The 12614-nt window shown below is 40.0% G+C and overlaps 1 protein-coding gene across 2 annotated transcripts in view; it reads right to left on the minus strand.

Moving 5' to 3' along the window:
- Positions 1 to 10: 10 nt before the first annotated feature.
- The window catches only part of RAB33B (RAB33B, member RAS oncogene family), a 19509-nt gene continuing 6905 nt past the window's right edge, over positions 11 to 12614 (minus strand). For both annotated transcript variants that reach the window (XM_011985632.1, XM_011985631.1), the window contains one exon: positions 11 to 1237. In XM_011985632.1, coding sequence (XP_011841022.1) covers positions 797 to 1237 — 441 coding nt within the window. In that variant the 3' untranslated portion in view covers positions 11 to 796. The remainder of the gene's footprint in view (positions 1238 to 12614) is intronic.

A 12614-nucleotide genomic window follows, 5' to 3' on the forward strand; every position in this document is an offset into this window, starting at 1 on the left:
AAAAAAAAAAAAAGAAAGTAACTCAAATAACTCTTTTAAAAATAACAATGATTTTTGTAGATCTGATAAATATTAATTAGAAAATCAAACATCTAGAACTCTTGGAAAAGTCATTCTTTATGGATTGGGAACCAGGAAACATTCTGTGCCTTCTTATCCCACTGGAACTGAAGTGTTAGCTCTAAAACTACCAATAATAACAAAACTAAATATGTTAGTAAAACAAAGAAAGGCCAGATGCAGTGGTGAGTACCTACAGTCCCAGTTACTGGGGAGGTTGAGGTGGGAGGATTGCTTGAGCCCAGGAGCTCAGGGCCAGCCTGGGAAACATAGCAAGACCCTGTCTCTACCAAAAAACAAAAAAAGTACTCTGGGGAGAGGCAAATACCAGTTTTTACTCTATTAAGAACACTTCCCATTTAAAGGACATACTATTAGGTGTGTGCTAAACCTTTAATATTTTATTCCAATCCTAGGAACACAACATGGAACGGTTACTGATTCTTTACATTCCATCATGTTCTCATTTGAAGCTTCCTTCATTGGGCTCTAGATGGAGAGATGTTCAGATTCATCCTATCTTTGCTTCATTTTCAATCTCACCTGAAAACCAACTTTTCCTGTGTTGTCACAGTGACAAACTTAAGTAGATACAAAATACAAAAGCGTGACAATGACAAACAGCACAGTGTCAAGATGACCCATTACAGTTGAGATTAAATCTTATGACTTATTACTGTCATACTTGAAAAGTATTTCTTTAGCCAAAATTAGATAATATAATAAAGACTGTTATTTAGCACCAGCACGTCGTTGCAGGCTTTGGTTCAGGCTTCAGGATAATTTCATTATCAGGGGGTTGACTAAGCATTAATGGTTTGTGGCTCTTAAGCTTATGAGCCAAGGTCATAAATATAGCTTCCACGTGGTCATTATCATTGGGGTTTTTAGCAGACGTTTCAAACAAAGGCATACTGTGTGTGTCAGCAAATTTTTGTGCCAAGTCTGTGGGTACCTGAATGGCACTTCTCAAATCACATTTATTTCCAACAAGAATCCGTGGTATATCATTGGCTAGCAAATGTTGCTTGCATTCTTCTATCCAAGATGGTAGGCTATGAAAACTAGCCATGTTGGTCATATCATACACGAAGACAACAGCATGTACATTTCTGTAGTAGTGCTGAACCATGCTCTTTCTGAATCGTTCTTGTCCTGCTGTGTCCCATAGCTGGATCTAAAAATGGGAAGAAAAAGAAGAAAACTGAAAATCTCATTCAAATTATACATATCAAGAAATGTAATCATCTTGCACTGTCTTTATTATCTCTTCACTTAAAATATTTTGATTTCTCCCTTCCATAATGTCTTTTCAGTGTTACCTATGGGATCCAGACTTCATGATACCAGTTACCTCATAATTAAATTATAATACAAGTGTCGGAACAAATATTTCAATACTGGATTTTCTAAATTTCTGTAAGTCCAATTTGTTTAAATAAAATTATACCTCAAAATTTTATTTTAAAATGTTGAGAAAAATATATCAGGTGTTAACATGTTAAGCATTTAGTTCCTGTAAATTTGGTTACTATATACTCCTCTTTACCTTTCACTAGTCTAATTTAAAATATTAAACCTAGGAAAGATGTTGTTATGAGATCCAGCCTCCAAACAAACATACATGTATGTGTATGTCTATAAAATCCAGGCCCCCTTGAAAATTTCAGAAGGCTAGAAAAAAAGCAAGAATAAAAACACTCAACATACAATTAAAACGCTTAAAACTATAGATGTCAAAACTTACTACAAAGCTACAGTAATCAAGACTGTGAAACTGGCCTAAGATTAAACACATAAATCAATGGAACAGAACTGTGGATCCAGAAATGAACCCATGTATCTATAGTCAACAGATTTTTAACAAGATTACCAAAACAATGCAACAGCAGGAAAGATTAGTCATTTCAATAAATGGTGCTGGACAACATGCAAAAAATGAGGCTGATCCCTACCTCACACCATATATAAAAACTTAAACTGGATCAAAGACCTAAATTTAAGAGCTAAAACTTTATAACTCTTTGTAACCCTGGATTAGGCAATGGTTTCTTAGATATGATATCTAAAGCACAAGCAACCAAAGAAAAAAATAAACTGGACTTCATCAAAATTAAAAATATTTGTGCAGCCAGGTGTGGTGGCTCAGCACTTTGGGAGTCCAAGGCATCAGGGTCACCTGAACCCAGGAGCTTAAGACCAGCCTGAACAAATAAAATTGGAGGGTGGAGCAAGATGGCAGAATAGAAAGCTCCACCTATCATGCCCCCAACTCCCCGACAAGGACACCAAGTTAGTAACTATCTACACAGAAAAAAAAAAAAAAAAAAAAAACTTCATGAGAACCAAAAATCAGGTGAGCACTCATAGTACCTAGTTTTAATTTCATATTGCTGAAAAAGGAACTGAAGAGATAGAAAAAACAGTCCTGAATTGCCAACACCCACTCCCCGCACCCCCAGCAGCAGCGGTGCGGTACAGAGAGCTTCTCTGGGCACTGGGAAAAAGAGAACACAGCAACTGTGAGGCATTGAACTCAGTTCTGTCCTGTTAGAGCAAAAAGGAAAAACCGGACCAAACTCAGCTGATGTCTACCCACAGAGGGAATATTTAACCCAGCCCCAGCCAAAGGGGAACCACCAATCCCAGCAGTCCAAACATGAGTTCCCACAAACCTTGCCCTCTGTGTCTCCAAGTAAACTTGAAAGGCAGTCTAGGCCACAAGCATTGCAATTCTGAGGCAAGTCTTAGTGCTAAACTAGGCCTAGAGACAGTGGACTGAGGCAGGCAGGAGACATACTAAGACTCCAGCTGGGGCAGCCAAGGGAGTGCTGCCATCACCCCTTCCCTAACCCCAGGCTGCACAGCTCACAGCTCTAAAAGAGACCACTTCCTTCCATTTGAGGAGGAGAGGAGAGGAGATGAGAGGACAGGACAGGAGAGGGAAGAGTGGGGACGACACTGTCTTGATCTTAGGTACCAGCTCAGCCATAGCAGGATAGGGCACTGGTCAGTTGTGAGGTCCTCATTCCAGGCCTTAGCTCCTAGATGACATTTCTAAATACATCTTGGGTAGAAGGGAACCTGCTGCCTTGAAGGAGAAAACCCAATCCTGGCAGCATTCATCACTGCTAAATGAAGAGCCCCTGGGCCCTGAAAAACCAGCAGCCATACCCAGGCACTACATTGACAGCCTTGGGTGAACCTCTGAGACTTGCTGGCTGCAAGTGAGACTCAGCACGTAATTAGCTGTGGCGGCTATAGAGCAAAACTCCTGCTTGAGAAAAGCAGAGGCAAAAGTAAAAGGGACTTTGTCTTGTACCTTAAGTACCAGCATGGCCACAGGGGGGCCTGTGGGGTCCCAGATTTCAGGACTTGACTCTTGGACAGCATTTTTGGACTTGCCCTGGGCCAGAGGGGACCCCACTACTCTGAAGGGTAAGGCCCAAGCCAGGCAGCATTCATGACAACCTGACTTAAGAGCCCTTGGACCTTAAGGGAACATTGGTGGTAGTCTGGCAGTACTCCTCATGGCCTGGAGTGGCAGTGGCTACAAGTGGGAAGCTCCTCTCTTTGGAAAGGGGAGGGAAGAGTGGGAAGGACTGTGTCATGCAGTTTGAGTGCCAGCTCAGCCACAGTACAACAGAACACCAAGTAGACTTCTAAGATTTTTAACTCTAGTCCCTGACTTCTGGAAGGCACTTCTGGACCAATCCAAGACTTTGGGAAACTTGCCACGCTGAAGAGATGGACACAGGCCTGGCTGGCTTTGCCACCTGCTGATTGTAGAGTCCTAGGGCCTTGAGTGAACACAGGCAGTAGCAAGGGAGTGGTTACAGCAGGCCTTGGGTGAGACACAGTGCTATGCTGGCTTCAGGTCTAGTGCAGTCTAGACCTACTGCAGAGGCAAAAGTAAAGGGGACTTTGACCTAGTGCAGTCATAGTGGTGGTGGTCACAGGGATGCTTGTGTCACTCCACTCTCAGTATTAGGTGGCTCAGAACAGAGAGAGAGAAAGAGAGACTCTGTATGTTTGGAAGAAAGGGAAGGGAGCAAGTGTCTCTGCCTGGTTGAGAATTCTCCTGGATATTGTCTAAGACCATCAAGGTGGTACCTCTACAAGTCTTCAAGAACCACAGTGTTACTGGGCTTAGGGTAACGCTTAAGGCAGATACAGCTTAGATCATGACACTTAAGTCCTTTCAAATGTCTGAAAAGCCTTCCCAAGAAGGACAGCTACAAATAAGCCCAGACAGTGAAGACCTAACCCTTCATTGTCCAGACACAGAAGAATATCTACTAGCATCAACACCATCCAGGAAAACATGACCTCATCAAATAAACCAAATAAGGCACCAGGGACCAATCCTGGAGAAACACATACATGACCTTTCAGAAGAGGATTCAAAATAGCTGTTCTGAAGAAACTCAAGATAACACAGAGAAGGGATTCAGAACACTACCAGATAAATTCAACGAAGAGACTCTTGAAGAATGCATCAGAGTCCTTTAACAGCAGAACCGATCAAGCAGAAGAAAGAATAAGCAAGCTTGAAGACAGGCTAATTGAAAATACACAGAAGAGACAAAAGAAAAAAGAATAAAAAACAAGGAAGCATGCCTACAGGATCTAGAAAATAGCCTCAAAAGGGCAAATCTAAGAGCTACTGGCCTTAAAGAGAAGGTAGAGAAAGAGACAGAGATAGAAAGTTTATTCAAAGGGATAATACAAAAAACTTCCCAAACTTAGAATAAGATATCAAAATTCAAGTATAAGAAAGTTATAGAACGCCAAACAGATTTAACCCAAAGAAGACTACCTGAAGGCATTTAATAATCAAACTCCCAAAGGTCAAGAATAAAGAAAGGATCCTAAAAGCAGCAAGAGAAAAGAAACAAATAACATACAATGGAGCTCCAATAGGTCTGGTAGCAGATGTTTCAGTGGAAACCTTACAGGCCAGGAGAGACTGGCATTATATATTTCCAACTGCTGAAGAAAAAAACCTTTTACCCTAGAATACTATATCTGGCAAAAATATCATTCAAACATGAAGGAGAAATAAAGACTTTCCCAGACAAACAAAAGCTGAGGGGTTTGATCAATACCAGACCTCTGCTACAAGAAATGCTAAAGGCAGCACTTCAATCAGAAAGAAAAGGACATTAATGAGCAATATATAATCACCCAAAGATACAAAATTCACTGGTAATAATAAGTACACAGAAAAACACAGAATATTATAACACTGTAACTGTGGCGTGTAAACTACTCTTATCCTAAGTAGAAAGACTAAATGATGAACCAATCAAAAATAATAACTATGATGACTTTTCAAGACATAATCAATACAATAAGATATAAACAGAAACAAGAAAAAGTTAAAAAGTGGGAAGGATGAAGTTAAGGCATACAGTTTCTATTAGTTTTTTGTTTGTTTATATAAAGAGTGTTAACCTGTTATCAGGTGATATGGTTTGACTGTGTCCCCACCCAAATCTCATCTTGAATTCCCATGTGTTGTGGGAGGGACCCTGTGGGAGGTAACTGAATCATGGGGGCAAGTATTTCCTGTGCTGTTGTCATGACAGCGAGTAAGTCTCAAGAGATCTGATGGTTTTAAAAAGGGGAGTTCCCTGCACCAGCTCTCTTCTCTTGTTTGCTGCCATGTGAGACACGCCTTTCACCTTCTGCCTTGATTGTAAAGGCCTCCCCAGCCACATGGAACTGTAAGTCCAATAAACTTGCTTCTTTTTTAAATCGCTCAGTCTCAGGTCTTTATCAGCACCATAAAAATGGACTAATACATCAGGTTAAAATAATGGGTTATAAGATAGTATTTGCAAGCATCATGGTAACCTCAAGCCAAAAAATATACAATGGATACACAAATAATAAAAAGCAAGAAACTAAATCATATCACCAGAGAAAACTACCTTCACTCAAGGAAGACAGGAAGGAAAGAAAGAAGGAAGGAAGAGAAGACTATAAAACAACCAGAAAACAAATAACAAAGTAACAGAAGTAAAATAAAATACCTAGGGATTAACCAAAGAATGTTAAAGATCTCTACAATGAAAACTGTAAAACATTGATGAAAGAAATTAAAGCGTACACACACAAAAATGGAAAAATATTCCATGTCAATGGATTGAAAAAATCAATATTGTTAAAAAATGTCCATAGTACCAGATTAATTTACAGACTCAATGCAATCTCTATTAAAATACCAGTGACATCCTTCACAGAAACAGAAAAAACAATCCCAAAATTTATATGGAACCACAAAAGACCCAGAATAACTCAAACTCTCCTAAGCAAAAAGAACAACACTGTAAATCACATTACCTACCTTCAAATTGTACTTCAGATCCAAAACAGCACGATACTGGCATAAAAACAGACATGTAGACCAATGCAACAGAATAGAGAATGCAGACACAAATCCACACACCTACAGTGAACTAATTTTTGACAAAGTTGCCAAGAACACACTGGGGAAAAGACAGTCTGTTCAATAAACGGTGCTGGCAAAACTGGGTATTCACATGTAAAAGAATGAAACTAGACCCCTATCTGTCGCCATATACAAAAATCAAATCAAAATGCATTAAAGGCTTAAATCTAAAACCTCAAACTATGAAACTACTACAAGAAAATACTGGGGAAAATCTTCAGGACACTGGTCTGGGCAAAGAGTTCTTAAGCATTACCTCACAAGCACAGACAACCAAAGCAAACATGGACAGTGGAATCACATCAAGTTAAAAAGCTGCTGCGCAGCAAAGTAAATAAAAAAGTGAAGAGACAACCCACAGAACAGAAGAAAATATTTGCAAACTATCCCTCTGATAAGGGATTAATAACCAGAATATATTAGGAGCTCAAATTCTATAGCAAAAAATCTAATAATCTAATAAAAAATGTGTGAAAGATTTGAACAGACATTTCTCAAAAGAATACATACAAATGGCAAACAGGTATATGAGAAGGTGCTCAACATCAACAATCATCAGAGAGATACAAATCAAAACTACCATGAGATACCATCTCATTCCAATTACAATGGCTTGTATCTAAAAGACAGGCAATGACAAATGCTGGGGAGGATGTAGAGAAAAGGGAACCCTCCTACACTGTTGGTGGGAATGTAAATTAGTACAACCACTATGGAGAACAGTTTGGAGGTTCCTCAAAAAACTCAAAATGGAGCTACCATATGATCCAGCAATCCCACTGCTGGGTATATACCGCAAAGAAAGGAAATTAGTATATCAAAGAGATATCTGGACTCTTATGTTTTTTGCAGCACTATTTATAACAGCTAAGATCTGGAAGCAACCTAAATGTCCATCAACAGATGAATATATAAAGGAAATGTGGTGCATATGCACGATGGAGTACTATTCAGCCATAAAAAAAGAATGAGATCCAGTCATTTCCAACATCATAGATGGAACTGGAGATCATTATGTTAAATGAAATAAGCCAGACACAGAAAGACAAACATCACATGTTCTCACTTATTTGTGGGATCTAAAAATCAATTGACTTCATGAACATGAAGAAAGTAGAAAGATGGTTACCAGAGGCTGGGAAGGGTAGTGGGGTTTCAGGGTAGGGGAGATGGGGATGGTTAATGGGTACAAAAAAATAGAAAGTATGAATAAGACCTACTATTTGATAGGCAATAGGATGACTATAGTCAATAATAATTGTATATTTTTAAATAACTTAATGTAATTGTTTTTTTTTTTTGAGACAGGACATTGCTCTATTGCCTAGGCTGGAGTGCAGCAGCACGATCTCAGCTCACTGCTGCCTCGACCTCCTGGGCTCAAGGAATCCTCCTGCCTCAGTCACCTGAGTAGCTGGGACTACAGGTCCAAGCCAACATACCCGGCTAATTTTTTCATTTTTTTGTAGAGATAGGTTTTTGCCATGTTGGCCAGCTGGTCTAAACTCCTCAGCTCAAGCGACCTGCCTGCTTTAGCCTCCCAAAGTGCTGGGATTACAGGCATGACCCACTGCATCTGACCTGAATTGTTTGTAATTCAAAGAATAAATACTTGAGGTAATGAATACCCCATTCTCCATGATGGGCTTATTTCACATTGCATGCCTGTATCAAAACATGTAATGTACCTGATAAATATATACACCTATTATGTATCCACAAAAACTTTTTTAAAATTTTAAAAATGAAATCAAAATGTTGTTTCATTTAAAAAAAAAAACAAAACAGTCTGAACAACAAAGGGAGACCCTGTCTCTTAAAAAAAAAAAAAAAAAAACCCCCTAAAAAGAAAGAAAAAACAAAAAAAGTTTGTGCTTCTAAGGACACTATTAAAGTGAAGAGACAACTCACAGAATGGGAGAAAATATCTGCAAATAAAATATATCTGAGACCAGGCATGGTGGCTCACGCCTGTCATCCCAGCACTTTGGGAGGCTGAGGTGGGTGGATCACTTGAGGTCAGGAGTTCAAGACCAGCCTGGCCAACATGGTGAAACCCCATCTCTACTAATAATACAAAGATCAGCCAGGTGTGGTGGCAGGTGTCTGTAGTTCCAGCTACTCGGGAGCTTGAGGTGGGAGAATCACTTGAGCCTGGGAGACAGAGGCTGCAGTGAGCTGAGATCATGCCACTGCACTGCAGTCTGGGCGACAGAGCAAGACCCTGTCTCAAAAAAAAGAAAAAACAAAAAAAGTTTGTGCTTCTAAGGACACTATTAAAGTGAAGAGACAACTCACAGAATGGGAGAAAATATCTGCAAATAAAATATATCTGAGACCAGGCATGGTGGCTCACGCCTGTCATCCCAGCACTTTGGGAGGCTGAGGTGGGTGGATCACTTGAGGTCAGGAGTTCAAGACCAGCCTGGCCAACATGGTGAAACCCTGTTTCCACTAAAAATACAAAAAAATTAGCCAGGCTTGGTGGCACACGCCTTTAATCCCAGCTACTGGGGAGGATGAGGCAGGAGAATCGCTTGAACCTGGGAGACAGAGGTTGTGGTGAGCCGACATCGCGCCACTGTACTCCAGCCTGGGCGACAGAGACTCTATCTCAAAAAAAATATTATTTTTTATGACAGGGTCTCCCTCTCACCCAGGCTGGAGTACAGTGGCACAATCTTGGCTCACTGCAACCTCCACCTCCCGTGCTCAAGTAATCCTCCCACCTCAGCCTCCTGAGTAGCTGGGACTACAGGAGTGTGTCATCACACCCAGCTAATTTTTGTGTTTTTTGTAGAGATGGGATTTCTCCATGTTGCCCAGGCTGGTCTTGAATTCCTGGGCTCATCTGATCGGCCTCCCAAAGTGCTGAGATTACATGTGTGAGCCATGGCGCCTGGCCCAAATTCTTCATTTTAAAGGCAGGATTCCTTTCAAATAGTCACAAAACTTTGTTACTTGTCTTCTTAGGAAGCTAAAATTTATTTATTTTAAAATTTTAACAGGGTTTAAGTGAACACAGACCAATACATGAATTGGCAGCACTCAGAACCAGTAGAGGCTGAGAGAGATTCCAGAAAGCTAAAATTTATTTCAAAGATTTGCCATTTGATTCTGTATACCAGACGCACAAATTTCTACTCCACATACAAAAAGCAAAAAGAGTTCTCTTGAGATGTTACTAATACCAGTTATGATGTTGTTTTACAACTTAAAATGTTAACAGAAGTTCTTATGTTGTTCTTATATAGATGATCTTTCATGTGAAAGAATAAAAATGTGTTCTTTGAAGAAATAGGGGAGAAGGAAATTTGATTGCTAATCAGGGATGGAAAATTTGGATTAAAATCTTTAACATTTTAAGTCAAGCAAAAAGAGTATTAAATTAATTTAAAGTCAGATCATTTCTCATTTTGGATAATAAAACTACCAAAAGAGCTGTCATGAACAACAATCTACTATTAGGATTTAGCAGTAGCTAGGTTGCCATTTTTGTTAAAACTTGATATTGGAATTTAGAGATTTATGAAGTATTATATAAAGGAAGTATACGTATACAGGAATTTTTTTTTTTTTGAGATGGAGTCTTACTTTGTCACCCAGGCTGGAGTGCAGTAGCACGATGTCAGCTCACTGCAACCTCTGCCTCCCAGGTTCAAGCGATGACAGGCATGAGCCACCATGCCCGGTCAAAATTTTTTTTTAAATGAAGGATTAATTACAGAATAATAATGGTGATAAGCAAGAGAGCAAGCGGTGAGAGAGAGGACACAGAGGCAAGACCTGTATTCCCAGTACAGTTACCAACTTGTATAACTTTGATCCAGTCACTTAGCCTTTCAAGAGGCTGTTTTAATCTTAAAACCTGGGCTAACTTCTGCAACATTACGGGCTCATCTTTTTTTTTTTTTTTTTTCAATTAGTTATTGCCTTAGAGGAAAAAAATACACACAATTTGGAACAGTAATCTTGGTTATCCATCCTCTCTCCCTATTCTTTCACTGTTTTTTTGTTTGTTTGTTTGTTTGTTTCCCATTACCATCTCTCTCCTGAAGGAATAAGCATTTACTCTTAAACTATTATTATTGATTTGGGGCTTAGCACATTCCAAGTACACTCCAGGAACTCTGCTAAATTCTTTACATGCTCTTATTTTAATATATACAACCCTATGTAATAATTACCCAATCTTCAGATGAGGAAATTGAGGTTTAAGTAATTCACCCAAGGCCACAAAATGAGTAAGTCTTAAGGCCAGAATTTAAACCTAGACTACCTGATTCTGTAGAGAATGCATGTTGTTTCTCCAGCCTAACCCTCATTCTCCCTTCTATTAATAGCACCCTATTTTCCTTGGGAATCGGCCCTCCCCTGCTTTCCATTCACATGAACCACTGGCTCCCAGAGAGGGCATGTGACCTACGTCTGAACAATCAGAGCATCGCACCCCCGCACTCCCTGTCACTACCATAGTTTAGGAAATGGGCATGTAGGACTGTAGTGGGAACTGGCAGAGAAATTTACTTCTAGGCTTTTTAATTATGTGAAACAATGAATTACCTTTTTGCTTAAACTAATTTTCTTAGAGTCCTCACACAGTCTCCAAAGCAAGAGATCTTGACCACTGACTCCAGAGAAGTAATTCTCTCTCTTCTCACCACCTCTGAATGTACACACCAATGCTGCCATCTTCATAAGAAGTGATAGAAGAGAATCATAGGCTTCTGAAATCAGGGTGGAAGAACAATAGGAATTCTAACCTGGTTCCTGGGATCCTTCAGATAGTAGGAAGGCCTGGGTCTGTGATAACGTATATTACTTACGCCATGCCAGCCCCAGGACCAAATCCTAGCAATTCAAAGTCTTTTTCAGACCAAACCCAACTGCCCAAAAGTTTCTGAGCTACGAGATCACAAGATTCCTGAGCATTCTTAAGATACCTTAATTGCTCATATTCTCATTCACTGAATTTCAATGCAAATCAAATCAAATCAAGAGAATCAATTTGGTATCTCTCCAACCACCAACACCACATTTTAAGAAATAAAGTATCAATTTGATTCTGTTTTAAGATAGGGTACAAGGTGATTTCATATACAATATTTTTTGACTTATAAACATTAATTTACTTTTAATGAAGACCAACACAGAACAAAAATTAGGGTAAGTAACCTAATTGATATTTTATATTTACACAGCATTCACTGAATGTCATCTTCATCATGCTATAAAAAAACTTAACAAAATTTCTACTCTTCTCTCTAGGCATGTTAGCTACATTTTGTTCTATCTGTGCTTCCAAACTTCAACTTCATGTGCATAATTATTTCTCCTGTGTGCCAATCCGGTATTTGTAGCTGCCAATCAGATATTTCCATTTGAAATAGGACCACCTCAATAAACACATGACTAAAACACAATGTTACAGAGCCCATCCAAATTCGATGTTTCATGTAGTCCCCCGTAGCTCCACTACCTACCTCCCATCACCCAGACTCAACCTCACTCATCTAGTCATCTTCTTTCTCATCACCAAAAGCCAGTCACTGAAGCCTTTGGCTTTATCTTCAAAATACCTCTTTTATCACTCCTTTATTTTCCCCTGTCACCTCAATTCTGGATTTCCAGAGCACCCTATCAACTGATCTCTCTGCCTCTATATATTCAACACTTTTCCCTGAATACTTACTACGTGGTTTAAGAACTGAACTAGGTCGGGCGTGGTGGCTCACACCTGTAATCCCAGCACTTTGGGAGGCCGAGGCAGGCGGATCACGAGGTCAGGAGTTCGAGACCAGACTGGCCAACATGGTGAAACTCTGTCTCTACTAAAAATACAAAAAATTAACCAGGTGTGGTGGCAGGCGCCTGTAATCCCAGCTACTTGGGAGGCTGAGGCAGAATTGCTTGAACCCAGGAGGCGGAGGTTGCAGTGAGCTGAGACCGTGCCACTGCACTCCAGCCTGGGCAACAGAGCAAGACTTTGTCTCAAAAGAAAAAAAAAGGCCGGGCGCGGTGGCTCAAGCCTGTAATCCCAGCACTTTGGGAGGCCGAGACGGGTGGATCACGAGGTCAGGAGATGGAGACCATCCTG

Source organism: Mandrillus leucophaeus, unplaced genomic scaffold, assembly GCF_000951045.1.
Source record: "Mandrillus leucophaeus isolate KB7577 unplaced genomic scaffold, Mleu.le_1.0 Scaffold289, whole genome shotgun sequence".
Taxonomy (NCBI): domain Eukaryota; kingdom Metazoa; phylum Chordata; class Mammalia; order Primates; family Cercopithecidae; genus Mandrillus; species Mandrillus leucophaeus.